The 23,724-nt window shown below is 39.1% G+C and overlaps 1 protein-coding gene across 4 annotated transcripts in view; it reads right to left on the bottom strand.

Moving 5' to 3' along the window:
- The window catches only part of SMG1 (SMG1 nonsense mediated mRNA decay associated PI3K related kinase), a 115,500-nt gene that overhangs the window by 11,241 nt on the left and 80,535 nt on the right, over window positions 1-23,724 (bottom strand). For all 4 annotated transcript variants that reach the window (XM_050967672.1, XM_050967673.1, XM_050967674.1 and 1 more), the window contains 22 exons: window positions 23,142-23,286; window positions 22,552-22,687; window positions 21,931-22,161; window positions 21,634-21,811; window positions 20,620-20,781; window positions 19,902-20,119; window positions 16,831-16,985; window positions 14,991-15,213; window positions 11,849-12,095; window positions 10,865-11,094; window positions 9,924-10,172; window positions 9,350-9,488; window positions 9,157-9,266; window positions 7,489-7,707; window positions 6,855-7,045; window positions 6,337-6,509; window positions 5,830-6,109; window positions 4,246-4,518; window positions 2,797-3,031; window positions 1,040-1,266; window positions 368-518; window positions 95-284 (listed from right to left, as the gene is read on the bottom strand). In XM_050967672.1, coding sequence (XP_050823629.1) covers window positions 95-284; window positions 368-518; window positions 1,040-1,266; window positions 2,797-3,031; window positions 4,246-4,518; window positions 5,830-6,109; window positions 6,337-6,509; window positions 6,855-7,045; window positions 7,489-7,707; window positions 9,157-9,266; window positions 9,350-9,488; window positions 9,924-10,172; window positions 10,865-11,094; window positions 11,849-12,095; window positions 14,991-15,213; window positions 16,831-16,985; window positions 19,902-20,119; window positions 20,620-20,781; window positions 21,634-21,811; window positions 21,931-22,161; window positions 22,552-22,687; window positions 23,142-23,286 — 4,362 coding nt within the window. The remainder of the gene's footprint in view (window positions 1-94; window positions 285-367; window positions 519-1,039; window positions 1,267-2,796; window positions 3,032-4,245; window positions 4,519-5,829; window positions 6,110-6,336; window positions 6,510-6,854; window positions 7,046-7,488; window positions 7,708-9,156; window positions 9,267-9,349; window positions 9,489-9,923; window positions 10,173-10,864; window positions 11,095-11,848; window positions 12,096-14,990; window positions 15,214-16,830; window positions 16,986-19,901; window positions 20,120-20,619; window positions 20,782-21,633; window positions 21,812-21,930; window positions 22,162-22,551; window positions 22,688-23,141; window positions 23,287-23,724) is intronic.

The raw sequence follows: 23,724 nt of genomic DNA, 5'->3' as shown, positions 1-23,724 counted from the left end.
CTGTACTCATATCATAGGTAAAATGGTAGAGAGCAGGGAGGTTTCCTATTGCTATGAAACAAAAATGGCTTCTTTTACATTAATGCATATTTACCTGACAAAGTTTTAGAAAATGTACCACAGAGTCTGAAAAATTCTTTGATTGTCTGTAGTCTCTTTAGAAAGAAAATCTCCTCTAGAACTTGTCGATTATCATCATCATCAAAGAAATTAACTTGAGTGCTCCGGGCTTCCCTGATTATATCAATCTTACGCCATGCAACAGGTACTTCCATCTTGTTTAGCTGAATGAAAGTAAGAAAAGAATTATTTTCTTGTTTAATAAATGCCGTATGCCTCAAGGATATTTTGAAAAATAAAGCCATACCTTTTCAATTAACAAGCCAAATGCAGTTTCTACTTGGGCAAACATTCCATCAAATGCAACCAAAAGCATCTGGCCAGCTGACATTTTTGGAGTTTCATCAACGGAACCATTTCTTGGCTGAATTAATTCACCATACTGAGCATGAAGCATTCTAGGAAAAAAGATAAGGGGGTTAAAATATTTTTGGTACCAAAAATACCTATGGCCACTGGTGATTCTATCTGACCAGAAAGTCTTGTGCAGAAAACTCATTCAAACCATGGCTGCTGCAGGAACTGCAAAAATTATGAATTCCTCACTCCAGTTCACAGCCTTCTCAGATTTTAGAGACACTTGCTCTCCTGAAATCTCATCTCTCCATATTTTCCTAAGCTTTTCTTTTAAAATGTCTGCCTAAAAGAATGGCCTTGTATTGCCTATAAACTTTGGGAAATACCTCAAACGATCAAATGCAGCGTAAAGTCTAATTTATGATGATTAAAATATAAAAAAGTTTTCATAATCTCACATTTATACTCATTTTACTATTAAAAACTAAGTATTAACCATTGTTAGGTGACATACGTAACAAATAATCAAATTAAAGACAAACCAAGAATTACACATGGTGGGTGAGAATATGGCAAAACATATTGACTTTGAACTAAAGGAAACACACACAAAACTATTTACCTTGCAACATCAATGTAATGAGTATGTGTTTCTTCTTCTAGCCCCATAGCTGCATTTCTCAAATAGGCTTGAAGAGATTCAACCAGCATTTGCAAAGGGACTCCATCAGTTGTTTGTTCAATAAGATTGTCCAGTTCATGAAGCATACTTTCTAAAGTGTACTCTCCTTTCATTAAACACCTAAGAGCTTCTGGAAAAATGATCTGCCTGAAGTTTGAGTTCAATTCCTGTCAGAAGTATGCAAGAATAAGAAAAAAAATAGCTTCTTCCCTTTTTAGGTGTCATATGCAATGCCTTATTTATTTTATTATTATGCCATCTACAGTAAAAGGTTGTTTGAAGACAACAGACTATTGGGTAGCAAAAGGACCAGAAACTTGCTTCAAATATTTTATCATATAAATCGAGAATAGGAAGCCCTGTAACTTCGAGTGTAGCTGTTTTAAACCTAAACCAATGGCATTTTACATAAACCAAAAGGATTTTAAAACATTAAGCAGTGAATGCAGTATCTTAAAGAAAGTGTCCTGTTGCCCACCTTGTCACCTTTTCATGACTTATGCAGATTACCTAGTCTCCCACTGATGAGTGAACCACCACCCTGTAGCAAATAACCATTTTTAATACGGAAAAATAACTGGAAAACATTTAAAGTAGACTTAGATTATCTGACTGCTGTTTAGCAACTAGAAATGAGGAGTTATAGCACCGCAAGGACTAACTGCAAGTGCTCTGCAGATGATTGGTGGTACAGAGACTTCATTTTGAGAACCGCTGTTTTCACTAAGCAGAATGTATCAGAGGGCTAAAGCAGGTTGTGCAAGGTATCAGCCAGTGCCCTCCATCTCCAAAACAAGACGAGATGCACCAAAAGAAAGGTTAGTTAGCTTAGTTTAGAAAGATTTTCAAGTCTCATCTAAGAACTCAAAAGGAAATATAGCCTTATTTGTGTGCAGTGCAATTAAGTTACATACATGTTTCTGAAACACAGGTTAATAATATAATACCACCTTTCTCCAGAAACTCTCAAAGCCCTTTATAAAGGTGGTAAAGAGTGCTTTTGAAAAGTGACTCCGGAGCACGAAAATCCTCAAAAATGTAACAGTCACACCCGTCAGTCAAATGGATGGCTGGTGAAAACCAAGTAATTGGTCCATATGATTCAGAGTTGCCCTTAAAGTCAAAAGTCTCTATGAGTGAGCACTCTTCTGTAGGTAAAATTAAGATCATTTCCCTCCTCCCATGTCTGGGAACTGAGGCCTGTAAAGTATTCCTTTAGCGTATTTTAAACTGCTTGTTTTTTTTGGGGGGGGGGGGCGGGGGGTGAGGGAATAAATTGTAGCTAGTAATAAATAGAAACGAAAAACTTTAAATACCATTTGGAAACCTTTTTGGACTCCCAGTGATAGGGAATAATATGAAATAACAGCAAGACATGGAGCTGTTGTTTTGACTAATTTGTTACTATCTCCATCTTCTATATCTCACGGTTAATAAATAGTAACTTTTTTCAAAATTCTGGGTTGCATTAATAGTTTGTTTTAGTCATTTAAATATTAAGTAATTATAGTAAACGTAATAGGTTGAGAGTCAGGGAATAAATGGGATATTTAAGACCAATTCCTGATAAAAGACTTCTGGTAATAATGTAAAATAATTATAAATACTTTTTTAGGAGAATTTTTGGAACACAACATAAACTATATGGCTTCGCTGATGTATTTGGGAAAAAACAATGGCATAAAAGTTCTGTTCACCTGAAGTGAGATGTAAACTCCATTAGCTAAGTGAACTGCTTCTGATGCTTCCATTGGGTTTGGAATGTCCAAGTCCTGTGGGACCAGATGACATTGCTTCAACAACTGCACGAGGCATGTAACATTCCCACTCATGCTACACAGCTCCTCCAAGAACCAGGCTCCATCCCTTGAAGTCAAATCAACCAGCTGCTCTCCAGCACTAGATGCGGCACCTTCCATCATTAGATTACGTCTAAATGAAGCAATATTTTTGTTAGATAAGTAAAAGCACATGTGCTAATGCATATTAAGTTTACTTTGCTACCACTTAAATTGACAAACTAGCCATAAAAAACATGGAATGGAACAGATCTTAAAAAAGGCAACATTTTATAGTATATTCTAGGCAATATGGTAATTTAGATTTTTAATACTGATATTAAATTGATATTAATATGCACATTTAATATGATTTTCTAATTAAAGTCAATAACTCAAGTGTAAAAAAAAATTACCTTTTTCTGGCCAAAAAATGAATATAAAGTAATCTGTGATGACCTGGGAAAATGTCTGTTATATTTCTTATGAACACTGTGTGACTGTTTCCCAGCAATTGTGTATTGCTGGCTGCCTAAATGCATAGAGTGAAATCAAAGGAGACTGTAAAAGGGTTGCTGAGGAGTCAGGTAAGAAAGGGAAAACAAGGACACAGATAAGACAGTCTCTTCGGTAGGCAGCTGCAATTAAGATAACAGTGGCTGGGCCATCAAGTGTGGTGGTGTGGGGAAGGACCACCTAGCTGGATCCATCCAGGCTAGGATGTTTTACTCTTCCAAAGTTAAACTGGAATCAAAGGAGAACCTGAAAGATCAGAAAATCCTGATCAGTTTAAAAGGTGCTTCTGGCAGAAAAATGGGGGGAAGTGGTCAGAGAGGCTGGTCAGGATGTGACAGTGAAAAGGCCAACAGTGAGTGACATTCAGGGACTGGGGGGAAAAGCTGCAAACAGGACAGACTCTTTCACTCAACTCAGAGATAGGGAATAAGCCAAACTCACCTGAGCCATGGATAAAGATGTTAAAAGCTTAGGTAAGGAAATATGCATGTAGGTTTCTTATTTTAAATTCACTTCTCTAAGCACTGGGTATCGTTAGGAAAAATAAATCATGCTCTTTTTTAATCAGCTGTTTCTGCATCACACACATACAGTCACAGGCTCCCAAAAGGGAAACCTCGCAGTATCCAACCCCAGCTGGCTCTCCTGAATTAGTCACAGTTCGTAGCCAAGAGGCTGCAACTCAGAGACAGTGGTTGGATCACAAGACCCGACCACAAAAAGAAGTGGAGGCACAGGTCTGGAACTTGAAAGGGTACACTAAGGGGGCTGGAAAAGGGTCTCATAGGGGGCAGCCTATCCAGAGACCATGAGATCAACTACCTATAATGTATTTTATAACAGACTACTCACCTTGTAAGGGTGCAAAGAGCAGATATAACAACACTTGCTAGGCTCAATGACCCCTCCTCTCCATTTTCATGAAGGAAAACCTTAATGCAACGTTCAATTTCTTTCAACTGTTCCTCGCAAACTGGCACAGTGACTGCTTCTTGTTTCAAACGTTCCACCTGTCTGATTAGTCTGGTGTTTATATCTGCTGCATATCTTTGAAGAGTCATTTCTGTAGCAGTTATGAATTGACATACAGTTGGAGGTGGCTGAGGAGCATACTGCATTTCATACCTGTAAAACGACAGCAAAATGACAAGTTCTCCTTTCTGAAACTTTAACAAGCTGCATTCCATTCCATTCCCTAGGGAGAGTACTCCATATTTAAACACGAACTGAATCATCAAATATTTTAGGCCAAACTCTAGATGTGAACAAAGTAGAGGATGGCCACCCTACTTTGGCTCTTCTGTCAAATCATGGACTGATAACTCATTCAATGGCTCCTGACATGGAGTACAATAGTGCATGGACAACACCTGTGCAGATCATGTCTCCTGGTCAAAAAAACGATGGCAAAACATTCACAAGATTCCCCTTCCCCACCCCTTTCTGAACATTTTAGTTCTTTCCAACCAGTTTTAGTCTGCTGATACACAAGGGCCTGGCCAAATCATGATATCCATCCAGATTCCCCTGGCACACAAAAAAATCATGAGAGTTGATCTAAGCCAGGATATAAATGCAAATTAACACTGCTTTTGTTTTGAATACATCTCCTTTTATTGAGATGGAGAGTTTAAGTTCACTTCCCCTTCATTAGCCAGAATGCGATCCTTTGTTTCCAGAACATTTCTAATACAGTAGATATATTTGCTAGATCAATATACTCAATGTTTATTTTAACTCAAAAGAAAAAAAGTCTTCCTTCTTTAGTGTCATCTTTCAACATTCTTTAGGGAATGAGTTGGCAATAAATTTAGAACAGCACTGATGTAAGTCAATGGACATCCTACCTTTCCTGCCTTTTGATTATAATCCAGTATTAACACTAAAAATCTATTCTCAAGATCAACTGGTGGACAACAAGCCAGAAGTCTCCTAATTTCAGAAATACAATTAACATTAAAAACCAATAACCATGCTAAAACATCAGTTCACTGCACTTTAGTGTTTTTCTACCGCCCATCGCTGTAGTATTTGATAACAATACCGAAGTCCCTATTGGACCTCATGGAGTCTCTGGCACTTTTTTCCATGACCAAAACTCTGCTTGGTGTGGTGTAGGGTTTTGTTTTGTTTTAAGCCATGAAGGTCACTTTCCTAGAGCTGTGCACAGCCATTAATCAGAAAATAAAGCAACAATATTCATAGTTGTTTTAGCACTATATGGATGAAGCTGTGAGACCATACTTTAAAAGATGTTCTCTATTTTCTTTTTAAAATGTCTGCAATAGCACCTTAAAAGGAAACACTCCTTGGAAAGACTATGGCATTTTAACATAAAACAAAACTTTAGTGTTTTACATTTCCTGCTTAAAATAAAGGTATCTTGAAAGTAGCAAGGATTAAATTACTAGGGAAATCCACTGTGCTGTAACTTACTTCCCATAGAGATCCTGACAACGTTCTATTGTCATGTTACAGATGAGTTCTTCCATCCATGTCTTCCACTGCTCAATTCGGTGTTTCTGAAACACAGCTTTGGGATACTGAAGAGCTACTGTTGCATAGTTATGCAACTGTTCAAGACAGCCACGTAAAACAGACCGCCTCTGTTGAAGAAGAGCACCAACCTCTCCCTCTAGCTGTTCACACTGACTGATCAAATGTGCCTGGCCAGCATTCTGCAGAAAGGCTGTTGCTGGTACATAACTTGGGGGACCTTCAAGAAAGAGATTACGTTTTAACTATTTTCCTGTAACTATTGGAGATCACATATGTAATATAACCATAATTTAAAATCATATATTTATATGTATAAAACCAGAGGAGTATTACAAACAGTTTTAAGTCATTTGTTAAGAAAACATTTGGTTTTAAATACTAGTTCAATTATTTTTTCATGGATAAAAATATCAAAAGAAGGATACAATACTATTTATTTCATACCAAGGTCCATTTGGGTGCTAATTTCTTGAAGAAGACTTGCAAGTTGTGTTGCCTCTAAATTATTAAAAGCAGCTTGGTAATGTGTTATCCACTGCTCAAATTCATTCAGCTTCACTTGGATTGCTTCCTGAACAGCTCTTTGCTGCGATTGCAGCTGGGTGTGTTCAGAATACCTGAGTTATAGAAGTCACAGAATCTATTAACCGCCCTATGAGAAATATTTAACTACACTGATCAAAGCCATACTAACTCAACTGATCTGAAAATCTATTTTATAATTTTCACAGATTACATATTAGAAAAAGTTTAAAACTAACACTTCTGTAAATTGTATTTGCACTGTGAGAATAAGTTTCTCACTGCTGTCAATCCCTGGTCCGAAGTAACCGTTATAAAATTAACCAATGTGCATACAGCATCTAATTCATAAAAAGCTGCAATGTGCTAACAGTGAAATATTAAACAAAGCTTTAAGATCCTCAAATAAAAGCACTGTAGAAGCACAGCTATTTCTATACCTGTGCTGCAATGTGTGAGATGGGTGATCCACGCCTTCTGCTCCTTCTAGAAATTCTATCTCTTCTAGTAATTTGCCTTGCAATTTTTCAATGTCCGTCAACTGTTCTTGCAAGCTTAGATACTCTTCTAAACTGCTGTCCAGCTTAGGAAGCACAACCAGCATTTCATCTCTGTTCTTAAACCAGTTTACCTATAAATCAAGATATAGAAATTAGAATAGAAGTGCTACTTATTCAAATGGATAGAGGAGGGAGTACTTCATTTCTGTGCTACTGCTCAGCTGTAATCCATAGGTACAGATTTCTTCAACTCTCACAGGTTTTAAGCTTTTAAGATTGATCAAAATATTGATCTATGTCTCTAGGCTTCAGATTTCAAGCCTGTGGCACAATGCAGGAAATTACTTTAGCACATGCTTAACTTTCATGTGCTTAAAAGTTAAGTGTGTTCTTAAGTGTCCTTTCTAAACAGTGACACTTTCCTAAATCTGGGCCTGAATTGCAAATACTATTTTCTAACATGCAAAAACTACTTTCAAATGTGAAGAATTTCTATTCATGACACTTTTAGCATTTTTAAGAAGTTTTATCCGATAGTATAATGTGACATTTTACTGTAGTGACTCTACTTCACCTTTATCTCAGCTACTCTTGAAGAAAAGAGGCTACGAGTGATGTCTCTTTCCATCTCTCTTTTGCTCTGTTTGTTTTCAGCCTGCTGGCCACCACCACCATACACAGCCCCAGCAAATCCTGCTTCCCCTCCTGCTGTCCAGTCCACAAGAGGATCATAAACAAAAGCCTCAAGCAACGTAAGCAAAGTCTCTCTCCCACGTCGCATAATATGTAGAACCTGTATTTTGTATATTTTAATAAGTTTAGTCAGGTTAAGCTATCCTCATAAAATAGCACAGTTTTTAAATACGATATAGACATTAATATTTGAATAGCTAAATAAAGCAATCCATAACTTTCCTGAAGGTGGATATACTGAAGTATATACAATTATAGCTGCAAGTTCAAACAGCGCTTTGAGTTACAGCTGCACCAGAGTTTGCATTCTAACCTTTCTTCACAAGCTCCTAACTCTTTGAAAAGATTTATTTCAGGGCTGAATTTTTCTATATTTGTCTCTCCCTAAAGCTGATTTTTCTTTTCTTATTTGTACATAAAAGGTGCACAGAGATGGGAAGACAGAGAGAAGAAAAGTAGTAGAGAAAGAAGAGGAAAGATAATGACAACTAAGCAAAATCCCTTCAGTCATTTGAGTTATGGTTGAGTAAAAAAATTCCCACTTCCCCCTTGTGTAACGTATATATAAATAAATAAAAATCTCACCACTTTTAAAAAAAAAAAACCCACAACAGTACACTAAAAAAACCTGAAGTCTGAAATGTAAGTTTGACATACATATAGTCTTCCTGGAGGGCTACTTCATCTGTTTGTTATGCAGTAATAAAGAAAAAGGTTCTTAGCGGCTAAAAGAAGACTCTGAACATGCTTAGTAGTAAGCTAAGATTTCGGTGAAACTTAATGCCTTCTTTGTCACATCACCACAAGTTCTCCAGAAACGCCCCCTCAATTTACTATTAGAATACAAAAACTTTTCAGGTATTAAATTCTCTAACTGTCTTATATATCCCCATAAGACATAATAGCTTCATAGAGCTTAAGGCCAGAAAATATAATCAGATCATCTAGTCTGACCTCCTATATATCATAGGCCAGTACATTTTACACAGTTACTCCAGTACTGGGCTCAAAAACCTGTGTTTGGCCAAAGCATGTCTTCCAGAAAGGCATCCAAGTCTTGATTTGAAGACATCAAGAGATAGAGAATCCAACACTTCCCTTGGTAGTTTGTTCCAATAGTTAATCACACTCATAGTTAAAGATGTGCCTTATTTCTAATGTCAGCAGGTATGTTGAGCTATGTGCTTCGTACATTGCATTTATCTCAAATTTTAACATAATATTCTAAACATAATACTTTATATTTCTGATCTGGAGAGCCTAATTTTTAGAAGTCAGTTAAACCTGCCAAACAATGGACTATGTGATCATGCCAACATCTGGAGCTAAATTTTATATACTTGCATACTTATTTTTTTTTTTTTAAGCGTTTCACAAAAATATAAAATGTCCCCAAAATAATACTACTTTCTTATTTCCTCCATATCAAACAACATTTAAAGAATAAGAATAGAGTAAGGGTTTGAAAAGGCAGTAAGGAGAAGGGAAGCATTTCCAAAACAAACAACAGATGAGAGTTCCCCACATTTCTAGAAGTGTCACAGCCTACCTGTTCACAAGAAAGCCTGAAAACCCCTTCTACTCCAGTTACTCCAAGTGCTGTTTCAATATTGTGCGTCATCCGGAACGGAACTTTTTCTGGTACTCTAAGGCTTTTTCCTTCAAGAGAAAGATTCAGATTTTTAATTATTAAGAAAAGGTTATATTTGAACTATGTATAAAACACAAAAAATTTTTTTTACCTTTTTCAAAACAAACATTGTAATCTATATGTACAACTTCTCCTGTAGTCATGTCGATAAGAACATTATCCAGATGTCTGTCTCCAAGACCAATTATATAGCCAACCATGGACATAACTGCAGTGGATCTTGCATATGACTTTAAAGAAAATTTCAGAATCATGTTTTTGGTTTTAGGAATCTTAAAAAAATCACTTAATTACTTTATTATTATTCTTTTTAGGATAATTCACAGCAGTCAGTTGCAAGTTCTCCTTTACTGATTGTCTCAGGACATCTACCAACAGAGCACTCATTTCTTTAAGAACTTCAGGTAATAGGTTAATTAAAATACAGGTAATCAGGTTTTTCCACTTTTCTAGGGCACCATTTTTTCTGCTTTTACTCCCAATCTCCTGCTCTCCCTTCTTCCAACTATCCTTATTAAAGCACACACTTCTGTTAAATGATTCAATAGTACTAGCTCACCTGTCTCTACAAGAGTGTCACTGCTATAAGCATCCCAAGCATCTGCTGCTCCTCCACTAAGTCAAAAATATGGTTTTTAAAAGGAAAATAATATATTTTAGCTTACCTGCGTAACTCGCCACCACTCATCAGGTGTAGCACATGACGACCAAAGTTCTTTAGCTAGAAGATTTGGTGGAGTTGCTTCCATAAGCTCCTCTAGAACAGCCTTCATTACGTTCAAAGGCCAGTCACGACGAGATACATCTAGACTAAGCCCAACTGCCTTCAAAGCAGGTCCAATTTTACTGTAGTAAAGTTCACTGGGTCTAGGTACTATTCCAGGATTTTGAGGGGTCTGGTAAGAATCCTGAGCCTACAAGAAATTGCATTATAAAGCTCTCTTATTTATTCTAACTACAATACTGAGTTACAAAGTTATCCTAAAGTCAGTTCAGACTAAAAAAAATTGGAATCTAAATCCTCTCTCTGGATAATAACTTGCAGCGCTTGGACTATGTCAAATTCAGGAGGTTATTTTTTTTTTTTTGTTTTTTGTTTTTTTGTTTTTAATTTATGACTGATTTTCAAAGCACTCACCACTGTCCTACCTCAACTTCTACTCAAGTCAATGGGACTTTTACAATTGAATTCAGTAGCAGCAAGGTTAGGACAATATTTAGCACTTTTGAAAATCCCATTCTAAAGCTACAGAAGCTAAAGAGACAAAAGAGCTAAGAATGGGAAAAGAAACTAAGATGGTTTAGAGTAGCTAACTTTAGCTATCCAAAAATGCTCCCCCCTTGAAGTATCACACAAGAACAGTATAATTAAAGTAAGATATGCCTAAGAAATGTTCCTCTCACTAACAGAGAGAATTTGATTATACAGTTTTGTCTGATATCTGATCAAACTCCATGAGAGATGAACATACAGATCTACTCAGCATGAATGCATGTACAGATAAAAATCATAAAAAATATTTTAATATTTGCTTTAGGTTTTAAAGCAACTTGTGAAATAGTCCACTTCTGAGAGGTGCTAATTAGTTTAAAATACAGCACTTACCTTTTGTGCTTGTAAAGCAGCTTCTCGCTGCTGCCACCGCTTGTAAAGGCCAAATAAAGGAGTGGCTCCATCCACCCATTGTATTAGGCCAGATCTCGTTCCCAGTGGTGTCACGGAATAGTGCCTAGCATGAAACCGTGGTGTCTCTTGACGATTAATTGTAGCAAACATGGTGTTCACGATTGATAAAAACTGCATGATTCTCTCATCCAGGTGTAAATCTTCTAAACCTGTATTATAAAATTTAAGAAAGTATTCTGTTTAAAATTTAGCTTCTACAACAAACTATAAAAGCTTTTTCGCCTTAGTGTAGCATTTCTGAAGTGCACATTCCATTTTAGACTTAAAACAGCTACATATCTATCCAGGCCCAGAATGGGTTCCTAAGCAATGAGGTATTTGCTAATGGAACAGTCCATGGGCTTGGGCTGCTGTTATAACTCCATGGGGGAAGCTCTGCAGAACACTTCCCTACCATTCACAGGAATGTGTGAAACCTCAGGCTGAGGCTCTCTCTTCCAGCTACTGCATAAATTTTATGACAGAGTTCAGCTGATAAGGAAGATCAAAATAGGCTGCAGCTGGAACTCTGTTTTCTGTTGCAACAGCCACAAGGACCCACAGGCCTCTTCTTCTGCAGCTTATGTGAGTCAAAGAATCTTACAGCATTTGTGGATGGAAAGAAAAGCCGATGGATGATCGACACTATTACATATGGACACCTACAATGTCTCTCATCCAGAGTTCAGGTATAATTTTAAGGGCTGCCTGAAAGGTTTTTTGGCCAGGCTGACTATCACAATACACACTCAAGGTTCACAATACATCTTTCCAACTTTAGAGGTGCTACTCTCTAATTAAAAGTGAGTGTAAGCCTGAATAATATACATATAAAACAAGCATCTGCCCAATATTTTAGCAACTTCCCCACACACACACACACACACACACACACACAATCCTGAGGAAATTTCCAGGTCTTACCTTTGAAAAGGTATGGATAGTTCTTCCCATCTGAACCCAGGAAAAGGAGTTTTTTGGGTTTGGTTTTAGTAGGCAGAATTGTGATAGTGCTCCCCACGCTTTGAATCGTAACTGTGTCTCTAGCGGACACTTCTCCAGGGAGTGCTATTTCAGTGTTCATCGTGGCAGCCAACCAAGGACTAATTTCTTCAAGGCGTAAGAGGTAACTAGCACGTTTCTGTGCTCTTTGTTGCAAACTTAGCATAACCTTTTAAAGAAATTGTTAAAAAGCTGAAGTTCAAGCTGATGTAGTGGTAAACATTCACAAAAACAAATAGATTTTCCACTTTTGGGGGGAAGGAAGGAATTGCTTTCTTAAGCCATGTATTCTTCCATTTTACTGATGTACTAATCTATATTTATAATAATTGGTGACAAAACATATCAGAGACAGTAACATTTTCACCATCTTTAACAAAAGGTTTTGGCTTAGAGATAACTGTATTTACAGTAAGGGAATGCTCTTAAAAGGGGTTAGTTCCTGTATTTATTAAGATTTGGTACTAGGTCTGTTTTGGGAACAGACAAAAAGGGCAGAGCAGAGCACTAGAGTGTTACTTGCTACCAAGAAATCTGCATGTTTCCTCACTTCTGTTTTGCAGAACAGGCTAACTTCAAGAAAACCAATTTACATATTAAATAGCATCCATCTACCAATCCCGTTCAATTACCAGGCTGGCTCTGGCCATTTAACAGTTGGACAATGTCATTTACAACCTCTCTCTCTTTAGGTATGTCTACACTTAAAACGCTGCCATGATTCAGCATAGACACTATCTACACTCACAGGAGGGATTCTGTTGCTAGTATATGCAAATCCACCTCTCTGAGAAGCCGCAGATTGGAAGAATTCTTCCATTGACCTACAGAGGGGGAGGGTGGGAGGGGTTAGGCTGGTATAGCTTTGTGCTTGCCTTCACATACAGTGCTTTAGTGGCACTGCTGCAGTGCTTTAGTGAAGATGCTACTATGCCAACCTGAGAGCTTCTTTCATCAGCGCCATTAATTTACCTCCCTGAGAGATGGTAGCTATGTCAACAGAAGCTCTCCTGTCGACTCAGCTCTGTCTACACATGGGGATAGTTATACTGACCTATGTTGCTCAGGTGTGTGGATTTTTCATACCCCTGAGCAACACAGTTATATAATAGTTATGTAATAGGTCTGTTGTATAAACTTTTCACACCCCTGAGACACACAGCTACACCAATGTAAGATCTTAGTATAGACCAGGTTTCAGTTCTCTTTTCCAGCCTGCAAGAGCATTTTTGTTGCTACAAACTTCTAAAGCGTCAGCAATAAAACAGGATAAGATACGACCAAAAAGGAGTCACAAGATATATCTTAAGACTTAGCAGGTATGAAGTGAGAGAGAGAGATATGTAGGTGTCAGAGGGTAGTTAGTTCCCTGAAGGAGTCAGGGGCACAGTCTACCTCTCAGAGGCTCCACAAGGGGGAATGAGACGGCTCAGGTTCACCTAGGAGAAGTTAACTCATGGAGGCAGTTAATTTGACAGTTTAGCACCTGGACATGATAAAAAGGTACCTCAGTTAAAGGGAAAAGGCAGCTGCCAGAGAGACAGGACTGCAGAGAGGATCCCAGGAAACTGGTGAGAAGCCAATGCTCCAAAAAGAGAGAAGCAGGAGAAGACACTGGGTAAGCCTATAGAGGAAGAAAGGTAGGAGGAAGCTCAGGGAGCATCAAGGGACTGAGAAGGATTGGTTCTGGATGTTCCAAACAAGGGCTCTGAGCTGGAACTCAGTGGCATAAGGGGGATGAAGTGAGGGGGTGTAGCTCCCCATCCTGCCACAAAGGACAACTAACAGATAGAGGCCCCCATATTACAGTAGGTGATCAAGATGTTCTGCCAGGTCCAGAGCTGCCAGCATTGAAGACTGTCTATACACAGTGCTGGGGCTGAGATGTTTAATGAAGCCATCTAAAACAACTCCAGGATGGTAGTTCATGGAACTTATTGAAGGCTTCAACCAGTAGAAAAATATCAGCCAAATGCACTGGTGGAGGGATTATAAAAAAGTCTCATTATTTCATAACCCCAAAGTCACACCAAAGAAACCTTCAGAAGAGAGCTGTATTTCCTACCTTGATCTAGCAGCCCAAGTCTTCCAGTACTGAGATGGCAAAGCCAGTACCTGGAGGAACTGGGAGAGGCGGCAAGAATTGTGAGATTTTTGAGAAAGGCTGTCAAGTGGTAGAAAGCATGTCATGTAAAAAACTGGAGAAGTTGAGAACTGCTGTTAAAACTGACTGGAGCACTGCTGGACTTCCAAGAGAGGGAGTGTGTTTGGTAGCAGACTCTGAGCTGACTAGGCTCATGGGGAAGGAGATGAGGAGAAGTTTGAAGAGATAGCTTGGGAAAAAAAAACAGGAAAGAAATAGCTGCTTGCTCCTATCATTTTCCAGGATCCCACAGACTAGAAGGTAAGAGATTAAAAAAAGGAAAGTACTAACAATGGCTGGAAAGTTAGTAATGGAGAGGGTAAAGATATAAGCTGTATTTGTGGCAGAGGCAAAATACCAGGATTTGATCGCAGAGCTCCTATAAGGCCTGGAGAGGGCATAAAAAAAATGCATATGGAACATTACTCAAATTTCAAGGGATGAAGCCAACCTATAGTCAGATGACACGGGAAGGACAGATGCTTATTGAAGCAGTGGTAGCTCTCACATTGCTTCAGTCTGCACTCTACTTAATCCATGAGAGGATATTTCCTTTGTCCTAACACACCTGGTTCCTAAGCATGTCATTCTGCAAACTATAATTTGAGAACCACTGCCCTAATTTGGCCCTACTATGATTTTAAACAAGTTCCCAATGTTAGCTTCCCCTCTTGAGACAAAAATATTTGCCTTGCAATGAAGACACAAAAATCTGTTCTTATTAATCTTCCCAGATTCAACCAGCTATGATCTAGCCCTAAAATAATGTGACATTCAAACTCATGAAACAGAGGAAGAAACTTTGACTGGTACATTAGTCATTCCACTAACAAGTACGAAATGAGTTTAATCATATGTAGCAGAAGAAGTTATCAGACTGTATATATAATTTTCTTTATTAGCACGTTGAAGATACAGTACCTCTTTAAACGGGATCCAACTGCTTCCAGGTTTAGCAGGATTAGATGGGTTCTTAAGTTTTTCCAAAGCATTTTCAATTGCATCTCCATAGTTGTCCTGAAACCATTTTTCATGAGGAGTTTCTGCAGGAGCTGCAGTGATGCTTTGCACATGTTCCAAAGCAAATACAATGGGCTTCATTAGAGCTGTATGCTTTTCACGCATGATTGCTATCTTTTCCTCTCTATGTAGGAAGGAGAGAAAAAATAATTCTATATCAGCTTTAAAAATGAAGTATTTTAAAACAAAAGGCATATTTATTATAGGATATATCACACTGATGGTTACCCAGTTAAATAGAAAGACTGAAATTAAGATACCAATCTTTCAGGATAAATATAAAATAGAAGAAAATATGTATTTTAACACCAACAAGCAATATTTAAAAACCCAGAAGTGAGCCAAGCAGACGTTAATACCAGGAAGGAAAAAAAAAAAAAAAAAAGGCAACTTATGTATGCCCGAAACACTTAACAGTATTTCTATATTATATTATAAATGTAGAAATAATTGTCAAAGAACAACCACCATTGTTGTTTTAAGCTCCTGTCTTCATAAAAAAAAAACACTGCAAAACAAACTTTTTCTGGAAGAGGAGGCAATACACATTGGGAACTTGTCAATGGTTGATGTTTCAGGATAGAAGACAGATCAGTAGTACCAGAAATACTTATGTCTAACATTTCAGAAATGGATACACTAGTGTTGGGTACAAAATTATACCAAATAAAATGTCTTGGAATTGAAAAGACGAATTACAGAAGTGTTAATAGTTAAATTTAAGTATATTTTGTCATCTTCAATCTTGCCTACCAGTGCCGAACTTAGAATCAAACAGATATATGATGAAGGTGATCTCATACATTAATAAGAGACAACAAACTGGACATTTCTCTCTTGACTACTTTTAATCTTTGGTTCTCAGTTCTTTAAACTTGTGGCCTTTGAGGGTGACTATGTTAAGATGAAAATTAGTATTTGGTTACATATTGAAAATATGGTCCCCTGAGCTTTGGCTTCTATTTTTTTAAATGGAAGCCTTTGAATCAGCCCCATCACTATGGGGAATAAAGGCACAACCTGTCACTTCTTTCTCTCCAGTCACAGGAGCAGCTCTGGTGTGCGCATGGAGGGCTCTGAGCAGCTGCTGCTCCCTTCCTGGCTGCATACAGCACTGCATGTGAGGAAGCAGTAATAGTTTTGGCTTCTTTATTGTCTGCTTCCATGCTAGACTGCAGTAAATTACAGGGAGCGCAGTATTGAAGCTCATCTGATTCTGCCTGAGGCTAGACAAGTGCTTCAAAAGGCATAATGCCCCTCCTCCACACAGCCATCCAGGAAAACTCAGGAATGGAAAAAAGAAACTGAAAACTGATAATCGATTAAAGCTTCCTGTACAAGCCTAACACGAGCTGTTAGCTGTCCCTCCAGAGGTGAATAGCTGAAGGATAGTGTACACCAGCCACTCCCATCTCTACCCCTGACAAACCTCTACACAGCTGACATGAGCCTGTACTGGGGCTGTGAGAAGGGAAGAAGGAGCAGGATATGAATATCTTAGCTCTACGCCCACAGGTGACTGCTCCTTACTGGGGGAATCCACAGCAAAGAATGTGTTGGAGTATTTTGCTCCCCTTGCACTTTTTGTGTGGTGCAAATGGAGTGCAAAGTACGAGCTGTGGCACCCTGACCTCCGATTTAGGAGGAAAAGCATGACTGGTCAATTTAATAATTCTAGCGCGCAATGACAACCTGTCTTTTCTCACCAATTTTTACTTAGGAGTTATTCATGAAAACCTACTTCCGTAGAGTGTTGTTGTTTTGAACCCTCTTGACTTCATCTTCCAGTTGCTGAATCCGTCTGAGGACATACATGTGCTGCTGCAACAGCACTCCCAACCAAAGTTCATCCCACAGAACTGTAACTCGGCGCAGCTCTGCTACTAGCATCTGAACCTGTATAAAATAATTTAAAATGTCCTTATTTTTAAAGTTCAAGAATTTTATTTCTATTTAATAGCAGCTTGAATGTCTTTAAAGAATGACATCCTTACAGTACGATCAAAGTTACACTGAAAACTTTAACAACCCTCCACCCAAAAGAAACAGTTATTAACCTTTCTATAACTGTTGTTCTTTGAAATATATTGCACATGTCCTTTCCAATGTAGGTGTGAGTGCCCAGAGCACATCTGCTGGAATTTTTTCCATCGGATCTGCTCCAGCACCCCTTGGTGCTACATGCTCATAGCACCAGTATAAAGGTCCCCACTGCCCCCGCCCCCTTTCAGGTTCTTCTTACCGATTGCTTCAAGAGAGGGAACGGCAGGCAGGTCTTGGAATGGATATGTGCAACACATCTAGAAGAACAAGAGTTATAGAAAAGTTTGCAAACATTTGTTCGAGTGCTTGCACATGTCCATTCCAATGCATGCGACTCACAAGCAGTTGCACAGGAGGTGGGCTCAGAGCTCAAGGACACACTGACTGCAATGCTGCGCGGCCGCAGCTGGCATAGTCTCTGGCTTGTTGGGTAACGGCACAGTGCGCTGAGAATGTGTGCACCGAGGATGAGGTTGCTGCCCTGCAGATATCTTAATGAGGGACTTGAGCTAGGAAAGCAACTGAAGAGGCCTGAGATCTGTGGAGAGAGCAGTCAGGTTAAGCGGAGGAGGGACTCCTGCAAAGTCGTAACATGCCTGGATACATGAAGTAATCCAAGACAAAATCCTCTAGGCAGAGATGGGGATCCCCTTCATTCTCTCAGCTATCTCCGTGAACAGTTGATCTGTGAACAGTTTGGTCCTTTGACTATACAATGCCAGGGCCATCTAACATCCAAGAAGTGCAGATGCTGTTCTTCCCCATCTGCATACAGCTTAGGGTACAATACTGTTAGAAAAACTGCTGGGCTACAATGGAATTGTGAAACCAATTTTGAGAGGAACTTTGGATGCAGGCACAGCTGTATTTTCTCTCTGAAGATCATCATATATGGGGGTTCCAATGTGAGGCCTCAGATCTCTGAAACTCTTCTGGCTGAAGTGAGAGCCACTTTTCAGGAGAGGTGCAACAGCGAGCATGTTGCTAGCGGCTTGAAGGGCGGGCCTGTCACCTTTGGCAGGACAAGGTTTAGGTCCCAAGGAGATATCAGTTTCCCCTCCAGGCCTTTGAGAAAACAGATTACCATTTTGTGTGAAAAGACCAATTCATTGTCAACTTTAAGATAGAAGATGAAGTGGCCATTTCTTATTTCAAGACAGAAGGACTCCAAAATAAGTTGCAATGAGGATTGTATAGGTGGAACCCTGCATTGGGAAGACCAGATGGAGAATCGTTTTCATTTTGCCAGGTAAGCTGCCAGGGCGGAAGATTTTCTGCTGCCTAGTAGTAATCTATGAACCTGCTCTGAGCAAGCTTGCTCTTCAGGATTCAGCCATGAAGATTCCAGGCCATCAGATGAAGAGCACTGAGGTTCAGGTGGAGCAGCTGACCGTGGTCCTGGGTGATCAAGTCCAGGTGCAGTGGAGCCGGACAGGGGGCTCCACCGAAAGGCTTAAGAGGATGGTGAAACAGTGCTATCTGAGCCATGCGAGGGCTATAAGGATGACCTGCGATCAGTCCTGCTTGATCTTTGACAGAACCTTGTGAATTAATGGAAGGAGGGGGAGGGAGAGTTAATACAGGTAGGTTGTCCATACCAACAGGAAGGCACCAATAAGAGACCCAAGGCTGTGGCCCCTCAGGGAGCAAAACTGATGGCATTTCCTGTTGTCACAAGTAGAGAACAGGTCTAGAAAGGTAGTCCTCCACCTCTGGGGGATGTCCCTTGCCATGTCTGGACGAAGGGACCACTCGTGGTGAGTGGAGAAGGACTTACTGAGGTGATCTGTGAATTGGTTCTGTGTACCTGGCAGGTAAGATGCTTAGGTAGATTGAATGTGTAATGCAGAACTCCCACAGTCAGATTTTCTCCTGGCATAGGCAGGAATGCCACTCCGCCCTGCCCGTTGATGCAGTTAATGCGGTGGTGGCGATTTAGTGGGTCAAGTGAAGATGCAATTAGTTGACTGCCACAGGAAGAGCAAGGCTTAAAGTCCGGTGATAGAGGCATACCCTGGCACTGGGGAGCGGACAAGCCTTTCCAACTAAGTACAGAGGCATCAAACACACACAAACTACTTAAAGTACCACCACCACCACCACCACCACCACACTAGCTAAACCACAAGAACCAACAACCACTGGAAGACATTGCCTGAGCAAACAGGGAAGTTCCAGCATCTGTCATGGGTGGTAAGAAAGAACTAAAGGGATGTGGGCTCAGCAGGGCTTCATACCAGCATTATGTAGGGTGTCATCAGGAGGAGGGAGAAAACTTGTTCATCTTAGCCTCCAATGATAGAACAAGAAGCAATGGGCTTAAACTGCAGCAAGGGAGATTTAGGTTGGACATTAGGAAAAAGTTCCTAACTGTCAGGGTAGTTAAACACTGGAATAGATTACCTAGGGAAGTTGTGGAATCTCCATCTCTGGAGATATTTAAGAGTAGGTTAGATAAATGTCTATCAGGGATGGTCTAGACAGTATTTGGTCCTGCCATGAGGGCAGGGGACTGGACTCGATGACCTCTCGAGGTCCCTTCCAGTCCTAGAGTCTATGAGTCTATGAGCATGCGGCACCAGGGGACGCTGGAGCCGACCTGACAGATACCACTAAGGGAAAAAATTCTGGCAACTGTGCTCAGGGCGTGCACACACCTACATTGGAATGGACACGTACAAGCACTCAAAGAAGCATACATAATTTCACAAACTGTATGTCTGGTTACAAGTCAGCCTGAATAAATTACAAAAAAACAATTTACTGTACCTGCAACACCATGGTTGGATTTGCAGTAGACAGTTTTTCTACAATTTTGCTGTAGCAGTCCTGCATCATTGCTTGGTCTTCATTTAATCCATTTTTTGGTTCATCCTTATTACTTTCTTGAGAAGCTGGGGGACTTCCTCCTTCACATTCACCACCTAATAGTTCTTCACCTTGAATGTTACCTAGCAAAGTAGGGATTGCAGAGGGCAACTTGTTCCCTACATTAGAAAAAGTGCATTGAGTAATATACATATTGCAGTAGCATCCCAAGACAAAATTTTGAATCTGGGGCCCATTAAGCTAGGTACTACACAAACATATGGGAGTATAAAAGGCTTAGCTATAATATATGAAATCATAATGAAAAAATTATGCTGTGCCAAAAGGGTCTCCATATAAGGTACTAGAATTTTAGACAGTTCACAGGTGTAGTCTATAATACTTCACGCCTTAAGCAGTGTTATATCAAAGGATATTACCAAAGTGATGAGACTAATCAGAACAATTTTACTGTAATGGCATTTGACTGCATAAACACTAAAAAGTTCAAACATACTGCAGTCTAGCCAGCAGCACACATACATAAATTTGCTGTAATTCTCAGCAAATTGTTTAAAATGGACCTTCTGAACATTATTTCATTTTGCATTTACCAACTACAATTACTTATTGGCATTAAGTAATAACCCCAACAACAACAAAAAGAATCCTTCCATACCTGAAGACTGGGATTCACTGCTAAGTGAAATGGTACCCACTATTGCAGGATACAATATAAGATGAGGAGAATCTTGAGCTACTCGACACAGTAAATTACAAATACTTTGACGAACATATACTTCAGGGTGGTTCAGGCGGGAGAAGAGCTGAGGAATAATACCTTTACAAAAAGGAACAGAAAAAGGGGCTACATTGATTTTTGTACACTGAAGCCACAGAAAGATATTTTCAGTGGTGTGTAATTTTTGTACCAAGAAACTGAAAAGTCACATTCTCCTCTTCTTTAAACCACAGTAAGATCTCTATCTCTTAACTGTACGGGTACTAGATTATTTCACTACCACCACCACTATTCAAGAGCAGAGTCAATTATATTTAGTACATAAATCTTACAATAGAGCACTAGGAATTGAGTTCTGCACATTGGGCCTGTTAGTGTCATATAGTTTTTAGGGATTGCATCACTAGAAGCTCCAAAAACAAACGTGTTTTGTGACAGTGTAGAAGGTGGAATAAGAAGAGACCCATTTCCACTCAGCATCACTCTTTTATGGTCAGGTCACTGCATCTTGCTGACTAATCCTAGCACTTGAAAGAAGTGGTAGGAATTCACCCATTCCTGTAAGGGCTGCCACTGTCCAGCAGTTATCACTGTAATTCAGGGTTATTCAGTGCATCCCTCTGGCCCAGCTGGGAAGGGGTCATTCACCTTCTTACAAGAAACTTAAAATAGTCTTTTAAATTTGAATGCAGGTTAGTCTTTGCAAAAGTCTTGGGAAATACCAAAAACTTTTTAGAAGTTAAGTTTTGTTAGATGAAGAGTACACAACAAATCTGCTTATTAGGTGAGGGACAAACTATTGTATATAAAAATGTTATAAATTTAGGGTTTATAAGGGTTGAAAGACAAAGGTTTGTAAAGGCAAGTTTCATAAGAAGTTTTCTGTTTATTTATATTTAGCAAAAAAGTTTGTCAAAATTCAGTTTAATAATTCAGTTAAAACGACCTTACCTCTCCATGGAGCAGTAGGGGTTGTTTCTAGTCCCTGCTCTAGATATTGTCTAAGTTCTCCAGCATGTTTCACAAGTAATCTCAACAATCTCAAGGTTGCCATCACAATAACGTCATCAGTGCTTTGTTCAGAAGTGTTTCTTAAAAGTAGTCTGGGATCATCTTCATCAAGAGGAACCTACATATTATACAAAGAAATAGCACTCTTAACTGACCGTACTATTTTTGTCATGAGTCTTGAGCTTTAAAAATGTTTAGGAACTAGCTTTCATCACCACAGCAGACAGTAATGCATACCTGACCAGCATTGAGTTTAAGGAAGGTAAAATATGCACTGCAGGACAGTTTATAGAGACTGAAGATTCTGTCTACTACTTTCCTCCACACTTTAATTAACCCCTCTGTTGCATTTTCATCAAGATCTGAAAGCCAGGGGCAACTAGTCAACAATTGACGCCATATAACATCCACCATGTCATCTTCTTCATTGTCTTCATTTTCTGTGATCTGTAGGGTCATGTCTTCATCCTAAACTCAGATTATGCAAGAATATTAAGAGGAAAGAATGAGAATAGTTTTGAACAAGACCACAAAACTTTTCCACAACGTATATTAAATTGCTGATCCTGGAAAGGGTAGCCAGGAATTTGAAATATGTACACACACAGTTTTCAGTTGCCTCATTCCATAATATAGCTATAATCTCCCAGAGCAGACATAATGCCATACACATGTAATCACTAACATACCTTATTCCTTTGGGAATTTCTGCATTTTTTATGCAGTATGCTATTTTGGAAGAAGTTTGATGTAAGGCATTATATAAATATTGTAGTCTGCTACACAATCAGGGAGGAAAGCTAAAGTGGCAAGCTGAATGAACTGGAATATTTTTCAAGAATGCAAGTTTCCACTTACCTGAATTCCAGCTGGACGACATACTGCCTGTCCAAGAATGCCATAGATTTTCTCTCTGTCTTCCTCTGAAATGTTGTCAGGAAGCAAGCTTTGAACCTCAGATTTCTCTTTTGGCAGAAGACGGACACCTCCCTGACTGTAATATTTAATAAGTCATCAACCCCAAAACCACAATTAATGTAAATATTTAAAGAGCTACACCTCTACCCTGAAATAACACGACCTCGGATATAACACAGTAAAGCAGCGGCTGCAGGGGGGTGGGGCTCCGCGCTCCGCCGGATCAAAGCAAGTTCGATACCATGCGGCTTCACCTATAACTCGGTAAGACTTTTTGGCTCCCAAGGACGGCGTTATATCGAGGTAGAGATGTACTTACCTTTTTTAATACTGTATATTTAAGGCTTCATCTTAAGGTGAATTCACCCCTACTCGGAGGGCCAGCAATCAAAACAGAACACAAGTGGCACATCCATCTTGTTTTGGCTCTCTGCACCACACAGGGGTGAATTACACTTATTGAGAGCTAAGATATACTCAACAAATGTGAAATTAACATTTTTCTTTTAATAAAGATAATATAGATTTACCTGGCATTATCAACTACTTTTCGGCCCCATCTGTAAGCCCAACTAGCTAGTGCTGCCCATGACTTGGCTACTTCAGGTGCCTGTACTGAAGACAGATGATACAGCTGCCCCAAAATGAAGTCAGGTTCTCCAACGCCAATATTTACTGTCGTGATGGAAATAGAGCAACAAAGGTTTACACACAAAAACAACACATCTGAGTCACATTTATGAGAATACTGATCTCCAAAATACCAGTATACTGTGCTTCAGAGACTGAGACTTCTATATATCACTTTAAAGAGAGTGGAGATACAGGAAGGGTAAAGAGAAGAGAATATAGATTCAAGTCAGGTAGAGAGCATGTGCTGAACAGAGGCCTAAATTAGATAGGAAGCCCAGATTCAAACAAAGAAAAATTTAATTGTGACACTTGGAGAAGTCTCCTAAAAACAACTAACTTTACTAACTGCAAAACATATCACAGTTGTAAGAGAAATAAAAGTTGTTTAGAAAGAAGATCAGTTACCCCTCGAGGAAAAAAAAAAATCTTATAATTGTTTTTAAAATTTATTAAAGACATTCAAATATAGATCTTTTATAT

The sequence above is a fragment of the Gopherus flavomarginatus genome, chromosome 9 (assembly GCF_025201925.1).
Source record: "Gopherus flavomarginatus isolate rGopFla2 chromosome 9, rGopFla2.mat.asm, whole genome shotgun sequence".
Lineage (NCBI taxonomy): Eukaryota > Metazoa > Chordata > Testudines > Testudinidae > Gopherus > Gopherus flavomarginatus.
This window is presented reverse-complemented; position numbering and strand designations above follow the sequence as displayed.